Source organism: Salmo salar, chromosome ssa12 (assembly GCF_905237065.1).
Source record: "Salmo salar chromosome ssa12, Ssal_v3.1, whole genome shotgun sequence".
Lineage (NCBI taxonomy): Eukaryota > Metazoa > Chordata > Actinopteri > Salmoniformes > Salmonidae > Salmo > Salmo salar.
Genome location: NC_059453.1, coordinates 94,876,985 through 94,897,259, shown reverse-complemented (window position 1 = coordinate 94,897,259; position 20,275 = coordinate 94,876,985). Strand labels below are relative to the sequence as shown.

The 20,275-nt window shown below is 43.5% G+C and overlaps 1 protein-coding gene across 1 annotated transcript in view; it reads right to left on the bottom strand.

The window, feature by feature from the left end:
- The window catches only part of LOC106566212 (dedicator of cytokinesis protein 3), a 398,163-nt gene that overhangs the window by 6,189 nt on the left and 371,699 nt on the right, over positions 1-20,275 (bottom strand). The window contains exons 44-51 of the mRNA XM_045691962.1: positions 18,857-18,940; positions 18,658-18,771; positions 16,228-16,379; positions 14,621-14,744; positions 12,813-12,894; positions 12,045-12,160; positions 11,285-11,372; positions 8,219-8,338 (exon numbers count right to left, since the gene is read on the bottom strand). Of these exons, the coding sequence (XP_045547918.1) occupies positions 8,219-8,338; positions 11,285-11,372; positions 12,045-12,160; positions 12,813-12,894; positions 14,621-14,744; positions 16,228-16,379; positions 18,658-18,771; positions 18,857-18,940 (880 nt within the window). The remainder of the gene's footprint in view (positions 1-8,218; positions 8,339-11,284; positions 11,373-12,044; positions 12,161-12,812; positions 12,895-14,620; positions 14,745-16,227; positions 16,380-18,657; positions 18,772-18,856; positions 18,941-20,275) is intronic.

Genomic DNA, 20,275 nt, shown 5'->3' with positions numbered 1-20,275 from the left:
TTGGCAAAAGTGGGCAAACTTATGCCATCAACGAACAGTGAGCCAATCGTATTCATGCATAAAAAAACTAATAATGAAAGAAAAAGCATTGCAAAGTTAGTTTTGGAGAGGTGGAAAAAGTACTGTGTTTGACCAAATACAATGCTATTTCTCTGTATTCCAAAATTGACAGACTTCCAGCATGCTTATAGGCACTGAACATGTACCGCACTGACACAAATTACTGATGATTGGTTGAAAGAAATCGATAATAATAAGATTGAGGGAGCAGTACTGTTAGACGTCAGTGCAGCCTTTGATATTATTGACCATAACCTGTTGTTGAGAAAACAATATGTGTTATGGCTTTTCAACCTCTTCCATATAGTGGATTCAGAGCTATCTATCTAATAGAACTCAAAGGGTTTTCTTTAATGGAAGCTTCTCTAATGTCAAACGTGTGGTAAAGTGAGGTGTACCGCAGGGCGGCTCTCTAGGCCCTCTACTCTTTTCTATTTTTACCAATGACCTGCCACTGGCATTAAACAAAGCAATGTGTGTCCATGTATGCTGATGACTTAACCATATACGCATCAGTAACCACAGCTAATGAAGTCACTGAAACCCTTAACAAAGAGTTGCAGTCTGTTTTGGAATGGGTGGCCAGTAATAAACTGGTCCTGAACATCTCTAAAACTAAGAGCATTGTATTTGGTACAAATCATTCCTTAAGTTCTAGACCTCAGCTGAATCTGGTAGTGAATTGTGTGGCTGTTGAACAAGTTGAAAATACTAAATTACTTGGAGTTACCTTAGATTGTAAACTGTCATGGTCAAAACATATAGATTCAATGGTTGTAATGATGGGGAGAGGTCTGTCCGTAATAAAGAGATGCTCTGCTTTTTTGACACCACACTCCAAAAAGTCCTGCAGGCTTTAGTTTTGTCTTATCTTGATTACTGTCCAGCTATGTGGTTGAGTGCTGCAAGGAAAGACATAGTTCAGCTGTAGCTGGCCCAGAACAGAACGGCATGTCTTGCTCTTCTTCAATGTAATCAGAGGGCTGATATAAATACTATGCATGCCAGTCTCTCTTGGCTAAGAGTTGAGGAGAGACTGACTGCATCACTTATTTTTATAAGAAACATGAATATATTGAAAATCCCAAAATATTTGCATAATCAATTTACACACAGCTCTGACACACACACTTATCCCACCAGACATGCCACCAGGGGTATTTTCATAGTCCCCAAATCCAGAACAAATTCAAGAAAGAGTACAGTATTATATAGAGCTATTATTGCATGGAACTTCCTTCCATCTCATATTGCTCAAATGAACAGCAAACCTGGTTTCAAAAAACAGATAAAGCAACACCTCACACCTAACCTAAATATTTTGTGTCTATGTATTGATATGTAGGGTACGTGTGCCTTTTTAAAAATGTATGTAGTTCTGTACTTGAGCTGTTCTTGTCTATACATATTCTGTATTATGTCAGGTTTCATGTTTTGTGTGGACCCCAAGAAGAGTAGCTGCTGCTTTTGCAACAGCTAATGGGGATCCTAATAAAATGCAAATATACCAAAACTGCATCAAACTGCATGATCAACTCTGACATGGACCTGAGACTGCTGATCACAGAGGGCTGATGGTTAAACAAACACACACATGCATACATATACACGCACAGAAACAGCATCCAACCGCAAGGCGCTACAGAGGGTAGTGTGTACGGCCCAGTACATCACTGGGGCCGAGCTCCCTGCCATCCAGGACCTCTATACCAGGTGGTGTCAGAGGGAGGCCCTAAAAATTGTCAAAGATTCCAGCCACCCCAGTCATAGACTGTTCTCTCTGCTACCGCACGGCAAGCGGTACCGGAGCGCCAAGTTTGGCACCAAAAGGCTCCGTAACAGCTTCTACCCCAAAAGCCCTAAGACTGCTGAACAGTTAATCAAATGGATACCCAGAGTTTCTGCTACCTACAAGTACTTCAATCAATCAATCAATCAATCAAATCAATCAATCAATCAATCACATAACCAAACCTACATGTACGTATTACCTCAATCATCCCAACTACCTCGTACACTGACTCCTTGTATATAGCCTGTATATTGCCTCGTTATTGTTATTTTATTTTGTTACTATTTTCTTTATATCTCTTTGTAAATGTTTGTCCTTTTTAACTTCATTGTGTGAAAGGGCTCGTAAGTAACTATTTCAAGGTAAGGTCTACACTTGTTTTATTCGGCGCATGTGACCAAAACAATTTATTTGATTTTTTCAGTGGCAAGATTAGCAAATTTAGGCATGACATGCAGCAACAAACACTACACATCCAAGTATATATGACCAAATGATGAAAGACAAGCATCGTAATTTTGAATTCCATAAAGTGAAAACATTTTTGTTGTCTATCAACAAGGTCTGATAACTTGGATGGAAAATTACTGAGGAAAATAGCGGACAACATTGCAACTCCTATTTGCCATATTTTCAATTTATGCCTACTAGAAAGTGTGTGCCCTCATGCCTGGAGGGAAGCAAAAGTCATTCCGCTACCCAGGAATAGTAAAGCCCCCTTTACTGTCTCAAATAGCCGACCAATCAGCCTGTTAACAAACCTTAGTAAACCTTTGGAAAAAAATGGTGTTTTACCAGACAGAATGCTATTTTACAGTAACAAATTGAAAACAGACTTTCAGCACGCTTATAAATGACCAATGATTGGCTGAGTGAAATCGATGATAAAAATATTGTGGGGTGGCTGCTTGACTTCAGTTCAGCTTTTGGCATTATCATAGTCTGCTGCTTGAAAAACGTATGCGTTATGGCTTTCCACCACCTGCTATATTGTGGATAAAGAGTAACCTGTCTAACAGAACATAGAGGGTGTTCTTTAATGGAAGCCTCTTAAACATAACCCTGGTAGAATCAGGAATTCCCCAGGGCAGCTGTCAAGGCCCCTTACTTTTTCAATCTTTACTAACAACATGCAACAGGCAACAGGCTTTGAGTAAAGCAAGTTGTGTATGGGGATAACTCAACAGTATACACGTCAGCTACAACAGCGATTGGAATGACTGCAACACTCAACAAAGAGCTGCAGTTAGTTTCAGGTGGCAAGGAATAAGTTAGTCGTAAATATTTCTAAAACTAAAAGCATTGTATTTGGGACAAATCATTCACTAAACCCTAAACCTCAACTAAATCTTGTAATAAATCATTTGGAAATTGAGCAAGTTGAGGTGACTAAACTGCTTGGAGTAACCCTGGATTGTAAACTGTCATGGTCAAAACATATTGATACAACAGTATATAAGATGGGGAGAAGTCTGTCCATAATAAAGCACTGCTGTACCAACTTAACACTAGTTTTATCTCACCTGGACTACTGTTCAGTCGTGTGGTCAGGTGCCACAAAAAGGGACTTAGGAAAATTGCAATTGGCTCAGAACAGGGCAGCACGGCTGGCCCTTGGATGTACACAGAGAGATAACAAAATATTCATGTCAATCTCTCATGGCTCAAAGTAGAGGAGAGATTGACTTCATCACTACTTGCATTTATGAGAGGTATTGACATGTTTAACTACTAACACACAGTACAGAGACACAAGCATACCCCACAAGACATATTACAAGAGGTCTCTTCACAGTCCCCAAGTCCAGAACAGACTATGGGAGGTGCACAGTACTACATAGAGCCATGACTACATGGAACTCTATTCCACATCAAGTAACTGATGCAACAGTAGAATCAGATTTGAAAAAGAGATAAAAAAAACACCTTATTGAACAGTGGGGACTGTGAAACAAACATAGGCACAGACACATGCATACGAACACACACGCACACATGATAACATACGCACTATACACACATACACGTGGATTTAGTACTGTAGATATGTGGTAGTGGTGGAGTAGGGGCCTGAGGGAACACAGTCAGTTGCGAAATCTGTGAATGTACTGTAATGTTTTTAAAATTGTATAAACTGCCTTAATTTTGCTACACCCCAGGAAGAGTAGCTGCTGCCTTGGCAGGAACTAATGGGGATCCATAATAAATACAAATACAATCGTTCACACAAAATACCACAAGACCATATTCTCAAATATCAGCAATAACAGGAATATGGTGGTTATGTACATACAGTTGCTTGCGAAAGTATTCACCCCCTTCACATTTTTCCTATTTTGTTGCCTTACAACCTGGAATTAAAATTGTATCATTTGATTTACACAACATGCCTACCACTTTGAAGATGCTAAATATTTTTCATTGTGAAACAAACAAGAAATATGACCAAAGAAAACTGAAAACTTGAGAATGCATAACTATTCACCCCCCCAAAGTCAATACTTTGTAGACCCACCTTTTGCAGCAGTTACAGCTGCAAGTCTCTTGGGGTATGTCTCTATAAGCTTGGCACATCTAGCCACTGGGATTTTGCCCATTCTTCAAGGCAAAACTGCTCCAGCTCCTTCAAGTCTTTAAGTCATACCACAGATTCTCAATTGGATTGAGGGCTGGGCTTTGACTAGGCCATTCCAAGACATTTAAATGTTTCCCTTTAAACCACTCGAGTGTTGCTTTAGCAATATGCTTAAGGTCATCGTCTTGCTGGAAGGTGAACCTCCGTCCCAGTCTCAAATCTCTGGAAGATTGAAACAGGTTTCACTGAAGAATTTCCCTATATTTAGCGCCATCCATCATTCCTTCAATTCTGACCAGTTTCCCAGGCCCTGCCAATGAAAAACATCCCCACAGCATGATGCTGCCACCACCATGCTTCACTGTGGGGATGGTGTTCTCGGGGGTGATGAGAGGTGTTGGGTTTGCGCCAGACATACAGTTTTCCTTGACGGCCAAAAAGCTCAATTAGTCTCATCTGACCAGAGTACCTTCTTTCATATGTTTGGGGAATCTCCCACATGCCTTTTGGCGAACACCAAACATGTTTGCTTATGTTTTTCTTTAAGCAATGGCTTTTTTCTGGACACTCTTCCGTAATGCTCAGCTCTGTGGAGTGTAGAGCTTAAAGTGGTCCTATGGACAGATACTCCAATCTCCGCTGTGGAGCTTGCAGAGCTAATTATGTGACTTCTGAAGGTAATTGATTGCACCAGATCTTATTTAGGGGCTTCATAGCAAATAGGTTGAATACATATGCACGCACCACTTCTCTGTTTTTATTTTTTTGAATAATTTGAAACAAGTAATTTTTTTCATTTCATTTCACCAATTTGGACTATTTTGTGTAAGTCCATTACATGAAATCCAAATAAAAATCAATTTAAACTTACAGGTTGTAAAGCAACAACATAGGGAAAAATGTACTGTTAGGTGACCTAAACTGCTTAACACCCCGGCCATCCTGCAATCTAAGCTAGATGCCCTCAATATCACACAAATTATCAAGGAACCAACCAGGTAGAACCCTAAAACCGTAAACACGGGCACCCTCATAGATATCATCCTGATCAACCTGACCTCTAAATACACCTCTGCTGTCTTCAACCAGGATCTCAGCGATCACTGCCTCATTGCCTGCGTCCGTAATGGGTCCGAGGTCAAACGACCACCCCTCATCACTGTCAAACGCTCCCTAAAACACTTCTGCGAGCAGGCCTTTCTAATCGACCTGGCCCGGGTATCCTTGAAGGATATTGACCTCATCCCGTCAGTAGAGGATGCCTGGTTATTCTTTAAAAATGCTTTCCTCACCATCTTAAATAAGAATGCCCCTTTAAAAAAATATAGAACTAAGAACAGATATAGCCCTTGGTTCACTCCAGCCCTTGACCAGCACAAAAACATCCTGTGGCGTACTGCATTAGCATCGAATAACCCCCGCGATATGCACATTTTCAGGGAAGTTAGGAACCAATATACACAGTCAGTTAGGAAAGCAAAAGCTAGCTTTTTCAAACAGAAATTTGCATCCTATAGCACAAACTCCAAAAAGTTCTGGGACACTGTAAAGTCCATGAAGAATAAGAGCATCTCCTCCCAGCTGCCCACTGAGGCTAGGTAACACTGTCACCACTGATAAATCTACGATAATCGAGAATTTCAATAAGAATTTTTCTAAGGCTGGCCATGCTTTCCACCTGGCTACCCCTACCCCGGCCAACAGCTGTGCACCCCGCACAGCAACTTGCCCAAGCCCCCCCGCTTCTCCTTCACCCAAATCCAGATAGCTGATGTTCTGAAAGAGCTGCACAATCTGGACCCCTACAAATCAGCTGGGCTAGACAATCTGGACCCTCTCAAAAATTATCCGCTGAAATTGTTGCAACCCCTATTACTAGCCTGTTCAACCTCTTTCGTATCGTCTGAGATCCCTAAAGAATGGAAAGCTGCCACGGTCATCCACCTCTTCAAAGGGGGAGACACTCTAGACCCAAACTGTTACAGACCTATATCTATCCTGCCCTGCCTTTCTAAAGTCTTCAAAAGCCAAGTTAACAAACAGATCACCGACCATTTCGAATCCCACCATACCTTCTCCGCTATGCAATCTGGTTTCCGAGCTGGTCATGGGTGCACCTCAGCCACGCTCAAGGTCCTAAACGATATCATAACCGCCATCGATAAAAGACAGTACTGTGCAGCCTTCTTCATCGACCCGGCCAAGGCTTTCGACTCTGTCAATCACCACATTCTTATTGGCAGACTCAATAGCCTTGGTTTCTCAAATGACTGCCTCGCCTGGTTCACCAACTGCTTCTCAGATAGAGTTCAGTGTGTCAAATCGGATGGCCTGTTGTCCGGAGCTCTGGCAGTTTCTATGGGGGTGCCACAGGGTTCAATTCTCAGGCCAACTCTTTTCTCTGTATATATCAATGATGTCGCTCCTGCTGCTGGTGATTCTCTGATCCACCTCTATGCAGACAACACCATTCTGTATACCTCTGGCCCTTCTTTGGACACTGTGTTAACAAACCTCCAGACGAGCTTCAACGCCATACAGCACTCCTTCCGTGGCCTCCAACTGCTCTTAAATGCAAGTAGAACTAAATGCATGCTCTTCAACCGATCGCTGCCCGCACCTGCCCGCCTGACAATACTCTGGACGGTTCTGACTTAGAATACGTGGACAACTACAAATACCTGGGTGTCTGGTTAGACTGTAAACTCTCCTTCCAGACTCACATTAAGCATCTCCAATACAAAATTAAATCTCGAATCGGCTTCCTATTTCGCAACAAAGCCTCCTTCACTTATGCTGCTAAACATACCCTCGTAAAACTGACTATCCTACTGATCCTTGACTTCGGCAATGTCATTTACAAAATAGCCTCCAACACTCTACTCAGCAAAATGGATGCAGTCTATCACAGTGCCATCCGCTGTGTCACCGAAGCCCCATGTACTACTGACCAATGCTGGCTGGCCCTCGCTTCATATTCGTCACCAAACCCACTGGCTCTAGGTCATCTATAAGTCTTTGCTAGGTAAAGCCCCACCTTAGCTCACTGGTCACCATAGCAACACCCACCCATAGCACACGCTCCAGCAGGTATATTTCACTGGTCATCCCCAAAGCCAACTCCTCTTTTGGCCGCCTTTCCTTCCAGTTCTCTGCTGCCAATGACTAGAAAGAATTGCAAAAATCACTGAAGCTGGAGACCCATGTCTCCCTCACTAACTTTAAGCATCAGCTGTCAGAGCAGCTTACCGATCATTGCATCTGTACATAGCCCATCTGTAAATAGCCCATCCAACTACCTCATCCCCATATTGTTATTTATTTTTGCTCTTTTGCGCCCCAGTATCTCTACTTGCACATCCACATCTGCACACCTGTCACTCCAGTGTTAATGCTAAATTGTAATTTTTTCGCCTCGTTGGCCTATTTATTGCCTTACCTCCCTACTCTTCTACATTTGAAACACACTGTACATAGATTTTTATATTGTTTATGTGTAACTCTGTGGTTGTTTTTGTCGCACTGCTTTGCTTTATCTTGGCCAGGTCGCAGTTGTAAATGAGAACTTGTTCTTAACTGGCCTAAATGGTTAAATAAAGGTGTAATAAATGTACAAAAATTTACGCCAAAGGGGATGAATACTTTTGCAAGGCATTGTAGGTGGTCTTGAATAAAGCCATTAAAGAAGCTGGGAGCAGCATATGCTTTGTGCTAGCTTTCTTTCTTGATTGTTTTAACTAGCAGAAAATGTTTAGTTTGGAGTGTGGCACTCAATGTCTAGATGGTCTTACCATGAGGAAGGCTACGAGGCGGGACTGGGGGGGCCAACACACTCCCAACGTGGGCGGACAGGAATGGCAACGCCTCTCTAGTACCACTGTCCAGACTCCAGGAGCTGGGGGTGGTCAGGACTGTAGAGGAGAGACAGATAATATTACAACTTCACTCTACTGTCCACCCTAACCCTGAGCTGCTGAGGATGGTTGGGACGGCAGTAATCTCTAGTGGACAGACACAGATAACATAACTGATATCGAAGCGTCTGTCAACAGACTGTGGGATAACATAACTGATATCGTAACTGTGGGATAATATAACTGATATCGTAACTGTGGGATAACATAACTGATATCGAAGCGTCTGTCAACAGACTGTGGGATAACATAATTGATATCGTAACTGTGGGATAATATAACTGATATCGTAACTGTGGGATAACATAACTGATATCGTAGTTGTGGGATAACATAACTGATATCGTAGTTGTGGGATAACATAACTGATATCGTAGTTGTGGGATAACATAACTGATATCGTAGTTGTGGGATAACATAACTGATATCGTAACTGTGGGATAATATAACTGATATCGTAACTGTGGGATAACATAACTGATATCGTAACTGTGGGATAATATAACTGATATCGTAGTTGTGGGATAACATAACTGATATCGTAACTGTGGGATAACATAACTGATATCGTAGTTGTGGGATAACATAACTGATATCGTAGTTGTGGGATAACATAACTGATATCGTAGTTGTGGGATAACATAACTGATATCGTAACTGTGGGATAACATAACTGATATCGTAGTTGTGGGATAACATAACTGATATCGTAACGTCTGTCAACAGACTGTGGGATGCGCCGACTAATGAGGAACTTTGTTTCCGGTGCACAGATCATTTGGACAAATCATGAATCGTGTTCGCATATTGCGAATTTCAGAAGTGGAGGGGACATTTGGCACATAGACTTTCCCCTAACTTGAAAAACAAAAGCCAGGTGGAGCTACAGCCCTGCTTCCACTTCCTGTTTGTTTTCTAACACGTCCCCCCCCCCCCAGAACTTAATCATCTAATTAATTAACTCTGAATCATCATTAATCATCAGCATCTGATGCAATATTTTAGTTCTGTGTTTATCCGAGATTAGGACTGCAGTGGAGAGACAGGTAATATTTACACAATAACATCATTACAATAAAAAAAATTAAAAAAAATAACCATAAAAAATCTTCATCATCGTCATCATTAAAATCAACATTATTATCATCCTTTTGTTAATATTGAAGGCATTTACAGCGATGTTAGTAATATTAATGTATAAAAACTAAAGAGAGTCGCACTCTCTATATATAAACTCCCAGTAATTACGAAATTAATAAATTACTGGGAGTTTATATATATATATATATATATATATATATATATATATATATATATATATATAGGGTGTGAGACTCTATTTTTATAGGTTAAAGTTTATTCGCCATTACTCAGCCAGCTCATGTTTTTTTATATATTAATGTAGCCAATGTTCTGTAATGGTGGCGTTAGTAACGTCTTTGATTATTCTTTTCTTTTTTAGGGGGTTAATATGTATCATTAATGTTGTTTATGTTGACTTACAGGGTTGACCAATAACACACCAGTACCACACATAGATGAAGGAGAGAAATGTACAAGAGTTGGTCATCACCTTCGATAAACTCTGTTCAAGAGTTGGTCATCACCTTCGATAAACTCTGTTCAAGAGTTGGTCATCACCTTCGATAAACTCTGTTCAAGAGTTGGTCATCACCTTCGATAAACTCTGTTCAAGAGTTGGTCATCACCTTCGATAAACTCTGTTCAAGAGTTGGTCATCACCTTCGATAAACTCTGTTCAAGAGTTGGTCATCACCTTCTATAAACTCTGTTCAAGAGTTGGTCATCACCTTCGATAAACTCTGTTCAAGAGTTGGTCATCACCTTCGATAAACTCTGTTCAAGAGTTGGTCATCACCTTCTATAAACTCTGTTCAAGAGTTGGTCATCACCTTCTATAAACTCTGTTCAAGAGTTGGTCATCACCTTCGATAAACTCTGTTCAAGAGTTGGTCATCACCTTCTATAAACTCTGTTCAAGAGTTGGTCATCACCTTCTATAAACTCTGTTCAAGAGTTGGTCATCACCTTCGATAAACTCTGTTCAAGAGTTGGTCATCACCTTCTATAAACTCTGTTCAAGAGTTGGTCATCACCTTCTATAAACTCTGTTCAAGAGTTGGTCATCACCTTCGATAAACTCTGTTCAAGAGTTGGTCATCACCTTCTATAAACTCTGTTCAAGAGTTGGTCATCACCTTCTATAAACTCTGTTCAAGAGTTGGTCATCACCTTCTATAAACTCTGTTCAAGAGTTGGTCATCACCTTCTATAAACTCTGTTCAAGAGTTGGTCATCACCTTCTATAAACTCTGTTCAAGAGTTGGTCATCACCTTCTATAAACTCTGTTCAAGAGTTGGTCATCACCTTCTATAAACTCTGTTCAAGAGTTGGTCATCACCTTCGATAAACTCTGTTCAAGAGTTGGTTATCACCTTCTATAAACTCTGAATAACAGTTGGTCATCACCTTCTATAAACTCTGAGGCTTACAAAGGGCTTTAGTCATAGCAACAAGTTAGTGCCGACTGGGCTGTTCTCTACAAAATGATCCACAGTGGGATATCTACAGGCTGAAGATACTGTGGATGAAACCATCTGAATTATTAGGAGATTCTGTGAACTGCCTTGTACCCACTGACTGAATCAACAGATAAAGCAGACCCATGAACACACAGACTGGCAGAAGAGATGGAAGGTGTGTGATGAAGTATTACAGCAGACTGACAGAATGTCTGCACTCGTGAATTTATACAGATAGCTTTTAGTCAACGCAGCAACAACACTACTTACAGACTATCATCAGAAGTAGGCAGCGATTTCCCTTTTTTATATATATAGGACAAGTACTGTAACTCTAACGCAACAGACTCAAGGTCAGACTGAAGGGCAATAAGCTGAGGACAGGCAGGACAACAGTACCTTTCTCTGCTACGGACAGGTTAGGGTCGCTACAGGGCTTGCATGGACCAATCACCTGGTGGAACAACGCTCGCTGGAAGTTAGTTGGCTGGAGACACAGAAAGGACACAACAACCAATGAATCAGTGAACCAAATCAAAAGGTATTTTTATAAAGCCTTTTTTTTTTTTACATCAGCAGTTGTCACAAAGTGTTTTTTTTCTTTTTTACAATAATCTGGCCTAAAAAAAAAGCAAGCAGGAACAGGAAGAACATATGGAGAGGTACCAGACCCAGAGGTGAGGGTCATCCTACTCTGGCTGTACCAGGAAGTACTTCATTACGTTCCAATAAGAAGATCTATAGAGATAGTGATTGAAGCAGAGTAGAAGTACTGACCTAGGATCTGCCCATATAATCATATTGATTATGATCTAAAAAAAAAAAAAAGGGGGGAAACTGACCCTAGATCAGCACCAATACTGTGAGATTCTTTGTGGATAGAGATTGAAGAGGAGCGGAGTAGCGTGGGCCAAGCCAACAGTAGCTGTCCCTGTACCTGTACCTGTACCTGTAGCTGTACCTGTAGCTGTAGCTGTAGCTGTACCTGTACCTGTACCTGTAGCTGTAGCTGTACCTGTAGCTGTACCTGTACCTGTAGCTGTACCTGTAGCTGTAGCTGTAGCTGTACCTGTACCTGTACCTGTAGCTGTACCTGTACCTGTAGCTGTAGCTGTACCTGTACCTGTACCTGTAGCTGTAGCTGTACCTGTAGCTGTACCTGTCCGTTCTCAGTGATGTTGGGGTACATGGCAGAACTGGGTCTCTCACGGTGCAGAGGCAGCAGCATCAACATCTCACGGTTGTGTCTGTATTTTTCTGGCAGCGACGGGGAGCCTACCACAGAGGGCAGAGGACACAGAGAGGAACAGAGCATCAAAACTAGACAGAGATACTGAGAGGAGACAGGACAGAGAGGAACAGAGCATCAAAACTAGACAGAGATACTGAGAGGATACAGGACAGAGAGGAACAGAGCATGACAACTAGACAGAGATACTGAGAGGAGACAGGACAGAGAGGAACAGAGCATCACAACTAGACAGAGATACTGAGAGGAGACAGAGAGGAACAGAGCATCACAACTAGACAGAGATACTGAGAGGAGACAGAGAGGAACAGAGCATCACAACTAGACAGAGATACTGAGAGGAGACAGAGAGGAACAGAGCATCACAACTAGACAGAGATACTGAGAGGAGACAGAGAGGGACAGAGCATCAAAACTAGACAGAGATACTGAGAGGAGACAGAGAGGAACAGAGCATCACAACTAGACAGAGATACTGAGAGGAGACAGAGAGGAACAGAGCATCAGAACTAGACAGAGATACTGAGAGGATACAGGACAGAGAGGAACAGAGCATCACAACTAGACAGAGATACTGAGAGGAGACAGGACAGAGAGGAACAGAGCATCACAACTAGACATGCAAAGTAGGGGTTTGAACCCATTGCTAGTAAAATGTGACTACAGTAGACAACCTACCTCTGATACTGGTGGGGTCAGAGTTCATCATCTGGGAGGGGGCTGAGTGGGTAGAGCTCAGACTGGAGGACGAAGGACTGGGCTGAGACAAGAAAGAGAAAATATACTTACAGTAAAATGAGCCAGAAACCAGATTATTTACAGTAAATGAGCCATAAACTAGATTATTTACAGTAGAATGAGCCATGAACCAGATTATTTACAGTAAATGAGCCATAAACCAGATTATTTACAGTAAATGAGCCATAAACTAGATTATTTACAGTAAATGAGCCATAAACTAGATTATTTACAGTAAATGAGCCATAAACTAGATTATTTACAGTAAATGAGCCATAAACCAGATGATTTACAGTAAATGAGCCATCAACCAGATGATTTACAGTAAATGAGCCATCAACCAGATTATTTACAGTAAATGAGCCATCAACCAGATTATTTACAGTAAATGAGCCATAAACTAATTATTTACAGTAAATGAGCCATAAACTAGATTAATTACAGTAAATGAGCCATCAACCAGATTATTTACAGTAAATGAGCCATCAACCAGATTATTTACAGTAAATGAGCCATAAACCAGATTATTTACAGTAAATGAGCCAGAAACTAGATTACTTACAGTAAATGAGCCAGAAACCAAATTATTTACTTCCTTCCAGAAATAATCTCCTGACTGTTAAGTAGAAGTAAAGGACCTCATCCAACCGATGCAGAGTCATTGTGGTTTTAGCAACTTTATCAGCTTCACCTGTAGTTATTTAGGGCCATACACTTTCTGTGTTCCCCATGCGGCTCTAAATTAGCATCTGGCCCTTACTTAGCAGCTAGTTAACTGTATTTCATTGGGCGCCCACTTCTGTGGGAATAAGAATTACAACAGAAAATAACTTTATTATCCATCTTGCGAAGGAGCTTGGTCAGAGATGGGGGGGGCTCAACATGGCTGAGTCCTCTCTGTGGGTACAGTGGGTTCAATGGGTACAGCGGGTTCAATGGGTACAGTGGGTACAGTTAGGTGGGTACAGTTAGGTGGGTACAGTGAGGTGGGTATAGTGGGTACAGTACATTTAGGTGGGTACAGCGGGTACAGTACAGTGAGGTGGGTACAACGAGTACAGTACAGTGAGGTGGGTACAACGAGTACAGTACAGTGAGGTGGGTACAGCGGGTACAGTACAGTGAGGTGGGTACAGCGGGTACAGTACAGTGAGGTGGGAACAGCGGGTACAGTACAGTGAGGTGGGAACAGCGGGTACAGTACAGTGAGGTGGGTACAACGGGTACAGTACAGTGAGGTGGGTACAGCGGGTACGGTACAGTGAGGTGGGAACAGTACAGTGAGTTGGGTAGAGTGGGTACAGTACAGTTAGGTGGGTACAGCAGGTACGGTACAGTGAGGTGGGTACAGTACAGTTAGGTGGGTACAGCGGGTACATTACAGTGAGGTGGGTACAACGGGTACAGTACAGTGAGGTGGGAACAGTACAGTGAGGTGGGTACAGCGGGTACAGTACAGTGGGTACAGTGAGGTGGGTACAGTACAGTGAGTTGGGTACAGTGAATTCAGTGGGTACAGTGAGGTGGGTACAGCGTGTACAGTACAGTTAGGTGGGTACAGCGGGTACAGTACAGTGAGATGGGTACAACGGGTACGGTACAGTGAGGTGCGAACAGTACAGTGAGGTGGGTACAGCGGGTACGGTACAGTGAGGTGGGTACAGTACAGTTAGGTGGGTACAGCGGGTACAGTACATTGAGATGGGTACAACGTGTACTGCTGGTGCTGCCCTGGCGTGGAGACAGACCTGCATACGGTAGATGTCCTCCACCATGCTGTCCGTCAGGATCACCAGGTTACCCGTCTCGCTGGAGGTGTGAGAGGACAGTGAGGAGGACGATTGGCGGATAGACCCCAGCAGATTCAGTGGACTGGGGGGGAGAGAGAGAGGGGGGGTTGAGGGAGAACAGAGAGGGAGGGTTGTGGAGGGGGGGGGTGAGGGGTGAAGGGGCGGTGGAGAGGGAAGGTTGGGGAGGGGTGGGAGGGAGGGAAGGAAGGTTGGGGAGGGGTGGGGGTATGAGGGAAGAGAGAGAAAGAGTGAATGAATGATTGCTATAGGTGGGGGTGTAGTGAGACATTGGTCAGGCAGAGAGAGCGAGAGATTGTGAGCAAAGAGATCGTGAGAGAGAGAGATCGTGAGAGAGAGAGATCGTGAGAGATAGAGAGAGTGAGAGAGAGATCGTGAGAGAGATCGTGAGAGAGAGATTGTGAGAGAGAGAGAGTGAGAGATAGAGAGTGAGAGATAGAGAGTGAGAGATAGAGAGAGTGAGAGATAGACAGAGTGAGAGATAGACAGAGTGAGAGATAGACAGTGAGAGATAGAGATTGTGAGAGAGATAGAGAGAGTGAGAGAGATAGAGAGAGTGAGAGAGTGAGAGAGAGAGAGATCGTGAGAGAGAGATATCGTGAGAGAGAGAGAGAGAGTGAGAGAGAGAGAGAGAGAGAGAGTGAGAGAGAGTGAGAGAGAGTGAGAGAGAGTGAGAGATAGAGATCGTGAGAGAGAGACATCGTGAGAGAGAGAGATCGTGTGAGAGAGAGATCGTGTGAGAGAGAGATCGTGAGAGAGAGAGATCGTGAGAGAGAGAGATCGTGAGAGATCGTGAGAGAGAGAGAGAGAGATCGTGAGAGATCGTGAGAGAGAGAGATCGTGAGAGAGAGAGAGATCGTGATAGAGAGATAGAGAGATAGAGATTGTGAGAGATAGAGATCGTGAGAGAGAGATAGAGTGAGAGATAGAGAGAGTGAGAGATAGAGAGAGTGAGAGATAGAAAGAGTGACTGAGGAGTGAAGGACACTTGAAACAGGAAAGGAGAGCCACACAGTCTAGGAGCTCAGATGCAGTGAAGGACGAACCACAATCCCACTGGGCAAAAACTGCTTGAATCAATATCGCGTCATTTCAACAACTACAAATAAAAAATCTATCTGGAACACTGATAGAATCTCTCTTTTTATTTATTCACCCAACTGTTAAACTATATTAACATGGTGAAATGTTCTGTTAATTTCACGTTAATTGACAACTCAACCAAATGTCAATCAAAACTCGACGTTTAACTGATGTCTGTGCCCAGTGGGATGCGTGTTGGGTTTGTGCCGTGACTCGTGAGAGCACTGAAATCACCAGTGAGGGGTTGAGGCCAGGAGGGGCTGTGGTAGAGGAAGGGGATTGTGTGCATGCCTGTGTGTGTGTGTGTGACCACATCTCTGTGTGTGTGTGTGACCACATCTCTAAGTGTGTGTGTGTGTGTGTGTGTGTGTGTGTGTGTGTGTGTGTGTGTGTGTGTGTGTGTGTGTGTGTGTGTGTGTGTGTGTGTGTGTGTGTGTGACCATATCTGTGTGTGTGTGCCTCACCTGTGCCTGTGAATGAGTTTGAAGCTGTCGGGGCTCATGGGGCCGTGCGTAGCCAGGATGTCGGGGCTCATGGGGCCGTGCGTAGCCAGGATGCCTCTAGGGGTGCTGGCCCCAGAACAGGCAGCACTCAGCTTGTCCAGTCCCGGCAGACCCTGTAGAGAGAGAAAGCACTAAATAAACTCAGCAACAAAAAAAGAAACGTCCCTTTTTCAGGACCCTGTCTTTCAAAGATAATTCGTAAAAATCCAAGTAACTTCACAGATCTTCATTGTAAAGGGTTTAAACACTGTTTCCCATGCTTGTTCAATGAACCATAAACAATTAATGAACATGCACCTGTGGAACGGTCGTTAAGATACTAACAGCTTACAGACGGTAGGCAATTAAGGTCACAGTTATGAAAACTTAGGACACTTAAGAGGCCTTTCTACTGACTCTGAAAAACACCAAAAGAAAGATGCCCAGGGTCCCTGATCATCTGCGTGAACGTGCCTTAGGCATGCTGCAAGGAGGCATGAGGACTGCAGATGTGGCCAGGGCAATAAATTGCAATGTCCGTACTGTGAGATGCTTATGACAGCGCTACAGGCAGACAGGATGGACAGCTGATCGTCCTCGCAGTGGCAGACCACGTGAAACAACACCTGCACAGGATCGGTCCATCCGAACATCACACCTGCGGGACAGGTACAGGATGGCAACAACAACTGCCCGAGTTACACCAGGAACGCACAATCCCTCCATCAGTGCTCAGACTGTCTGCAATAGGCTGAGAGGCTGGACTGAGGGCTTGTAGGCCTGTTGTAAGGTAGGTCTTCACCAGACTTCACCGGCAACAACATCACCTATGGGCACAAACCCACCGTTGCTGGACCAGACACGACTGGCAAAAAGTGCTCTTCACTGATGAGTCGCGGTTTTGTCTCACCAGGGTTGATGGTCGGATTCGCGCTTATCGTCAAAGGAATGAGCGTTACACCGAGGCCTGTACTCTGGAGCGGGATCGATTTGGAGGTGGAGGGTCCGTCATGGTCTGTGGCGGTGTGTCACAGCATCATCGGACTGAGCTTCTTGTCATTGCAGGCAATCTCAACGCTGTGCGTTACAGGAAAGACATCCTCCTCCCTCATGTGGTACCCTTCCTGCAGGCTCATCCTGACATGACCCTCCAGCATGACAATGCCACCAGCCATACTGCTCGTTCTGTGTGTGATTTCCGGCAAGACAGGAATGTCAGTGTTCTGCCATGGCCAGCGAAGAGCCCGGATCTCAATACCATTGAGCACATCTGGGACCTGTTGGATTGGAGGGTGAGGGCTAGGGCCATTCCCCCCAGAAATGTCTGGGAACTTGCAGGTACCTTGGTGGAAGAGTGGGGTAACATCTCACAGCAAGAACTGGCAAATCTGGTGCAGTCCATGAGGAGGAGATGCACTGCAGTACTTAATGCAGCTGGTGGCCACACCAGATACTGACTGATACTTTTGATTTTGACCCCCCCTTTGTTCAGGGACACATTATTCAATTTCTGTTAGTCACATGTCTGTGAAACTTGTCTAGATGTAGAAAGTGGAGTTGACCCTAGTCTAGATGTAGAACGTGGAGTTGTCTAGATGTAGAAAGTGGAGTTGTCCAGCTGTAGAAAGTGGAGTTGTCTAGATGTAGAAAGTGGAGTTGACTAGATGTAGAAAGTGGAGTTGACCCTAGTCTAGATGTAGAAAGTGGAGTTGACCCTAGTCTAGATGTAGGAAGTGGGGTTGACCCTAGTCTAGATGTAGAAAGTGGAGTTGTCTAGATGTAGAAAGTGGAATTGACCCTAGTCTAGATGTAGAAATTGGAGTTGACCCTAGTCTAGATGTAGAAAGTGGAGTTGTCTAGATGTAGAAAGTGGAGTTGACCCTAGTCTAGATGTAGAAAGTGGGGTTGACCCTAGTCTAGATGTAGAAATTGGAGTTGACCATAGTCTAGATGTAGAAAGTGGAGTTGTCTAGATGTAGAAAGTGGAGTTGACCCTAGTCTAGATGTAGAAAGTGGAGTTGACCCTAGTCTAGATGTAGAAAGTGGAGTTGACCCTAGTCTAGATGTAGAAAGTGGAGTTGACCCTAGTCTAGATGTAGAAAGTGTCCGTCTGGCTACCTGTACTGAATGATTTCTGAGCCTGTTGTACAGTCAGCAATAACCGGGTCACAGAATAGGACTGCCGGTTCCTAAATCACTTGTCAGCTCCCTCCATCCGGCAAGTAGTACGGAAAACACTCTCTGGAGAATGTGTCTGATTGAATAGCTAACTAAGTTACTTCTAGAACCAACTGCACCAGACAGAAGTGGATAAGGCTCAAAGGACACATCTTGAGACTGCTGAAAAAGCCACTCACATAGAGACTGCTGAAAAAGTCACGTACATTAGAGAATGCTGAAAAAGTCACTCACATAGAGACTGCTCCTCATCATCTGGAACTGATCTATCAGCTTCTTGTGCAGGGGACGCATTTCAGGGTGCACCAGCTTGTCATGGACCGCAAGCCCCACCCCCAGGATGTAAACCTACAACAGGAGACAGCAACAGTTTGTTGAGTTTCAGTTTATTGCCACATTTGAATTTGATCTCAACATTAAGATACAAACATACCTGTTCTTGCATGAGGTCTTTGAGGGCAGTGATCTTCTCTGTGTCTTCTGGGTGGCTGCTGATGTACTCCTTATCAAAGAAGGCCTGGTTGAGGGAGAGACAGACAGACATACGGGATGTGAGGGGGGACGGTATATCAAAGGAAATCCCCCAAAAAGTATATTCTAAAACAAGCAAGAGTTTTGTGTTCCTCAGAGACTCCAGCCCCTGTCAACCAAGGCATGCCTCAAGGTTCAGTCCTGGGACCCCTGCCGTTCATCCACCCCAGCCCATGTCAAGCAAGGCATGCCTCAAGGTTCAGTCCTGGGACCCCTGCCGTTCATCCACCCCAGCCCCTGTCAAGCAAGGCATGCCTCAAGGTTCAGTCCTGGGACCCCTGCTATTCATCATCTACATGCTTCCCCTCCACTCTTCAGGTTTAGGACAAAATGTGTCTGCATTTGAAAAGACAGAGTTTTTTTATTGGACAAATTCAGTTATGTTTATCCCGGTTTCATTCCAATTGTTTCCTTTTAAGAATTTTCTTTCAACCCGAATCGGCGTAATGAATACACCCCTGATCACACGCACACACAGTTCACTTTCATAGAAGCCTCATACAAACAGCATTATCACTTTCATAGAAGCCACATAAAAAAAAAGCATGATCCCTTGTTCGTTGTATTCCTTCTCACATCTGCACGATGTCCTCGTACCTTTTCCCTTTGCTTGTGGACTTCAGTGCACAACACATCAGCGGTCTGTGACCAGACGAATAAACCTTTCCAAGCCAAACCTTCATATCATAACCGCTAACTGCTACACACAGCCTACATCATTGTCATCATATTAACATCATAGTGAACATAGCTTCTAGAACTAATACATTAGTAAACCCGCTACAATCATGCAGTACAGTGTACAGTCAGCAGCAAGCAGTTAAGCAGTTACACCGACGGGCCCCAGTGGCAATAAATTAATAAAACCAAACTTGGAAGAGTTCCAGTGTTGGATAGCCATAGCCAGCTAGCTAACATAGCATCCCTCTCGGTTTGTGCTGGGTGTTTGAGTAGGCTAAACTAGCTAGCAGCAAGTGAAAGGGAAAGTTCAAAAATACAACCAAATATAGATCCCTCTCTCCTCCTTAATTTTGGAAGAAATTCATTTGTTCAAAACTGTTCAACTATTTTCTTTCTCTCTCTTTGAGTCAGCTACTCACCATATTTTATGCACTGCAGTGCTCGCTAGCTGTAGCTTATGCTTTCAGTACTAGATTCATTCTCTGATCCTTTGATTGGGTGGACAACATGTCAGTTCATTCTGCAAGAGCTCTGAGAGGTTGGAAGATGTCCTCTGGAAGTTGTCATAATTACTGTGTATGTCTATGGAAGGGGGTGAGAACCGTGAGCCTCCTAGGTTTTGTATTGAAGTCAATGTACA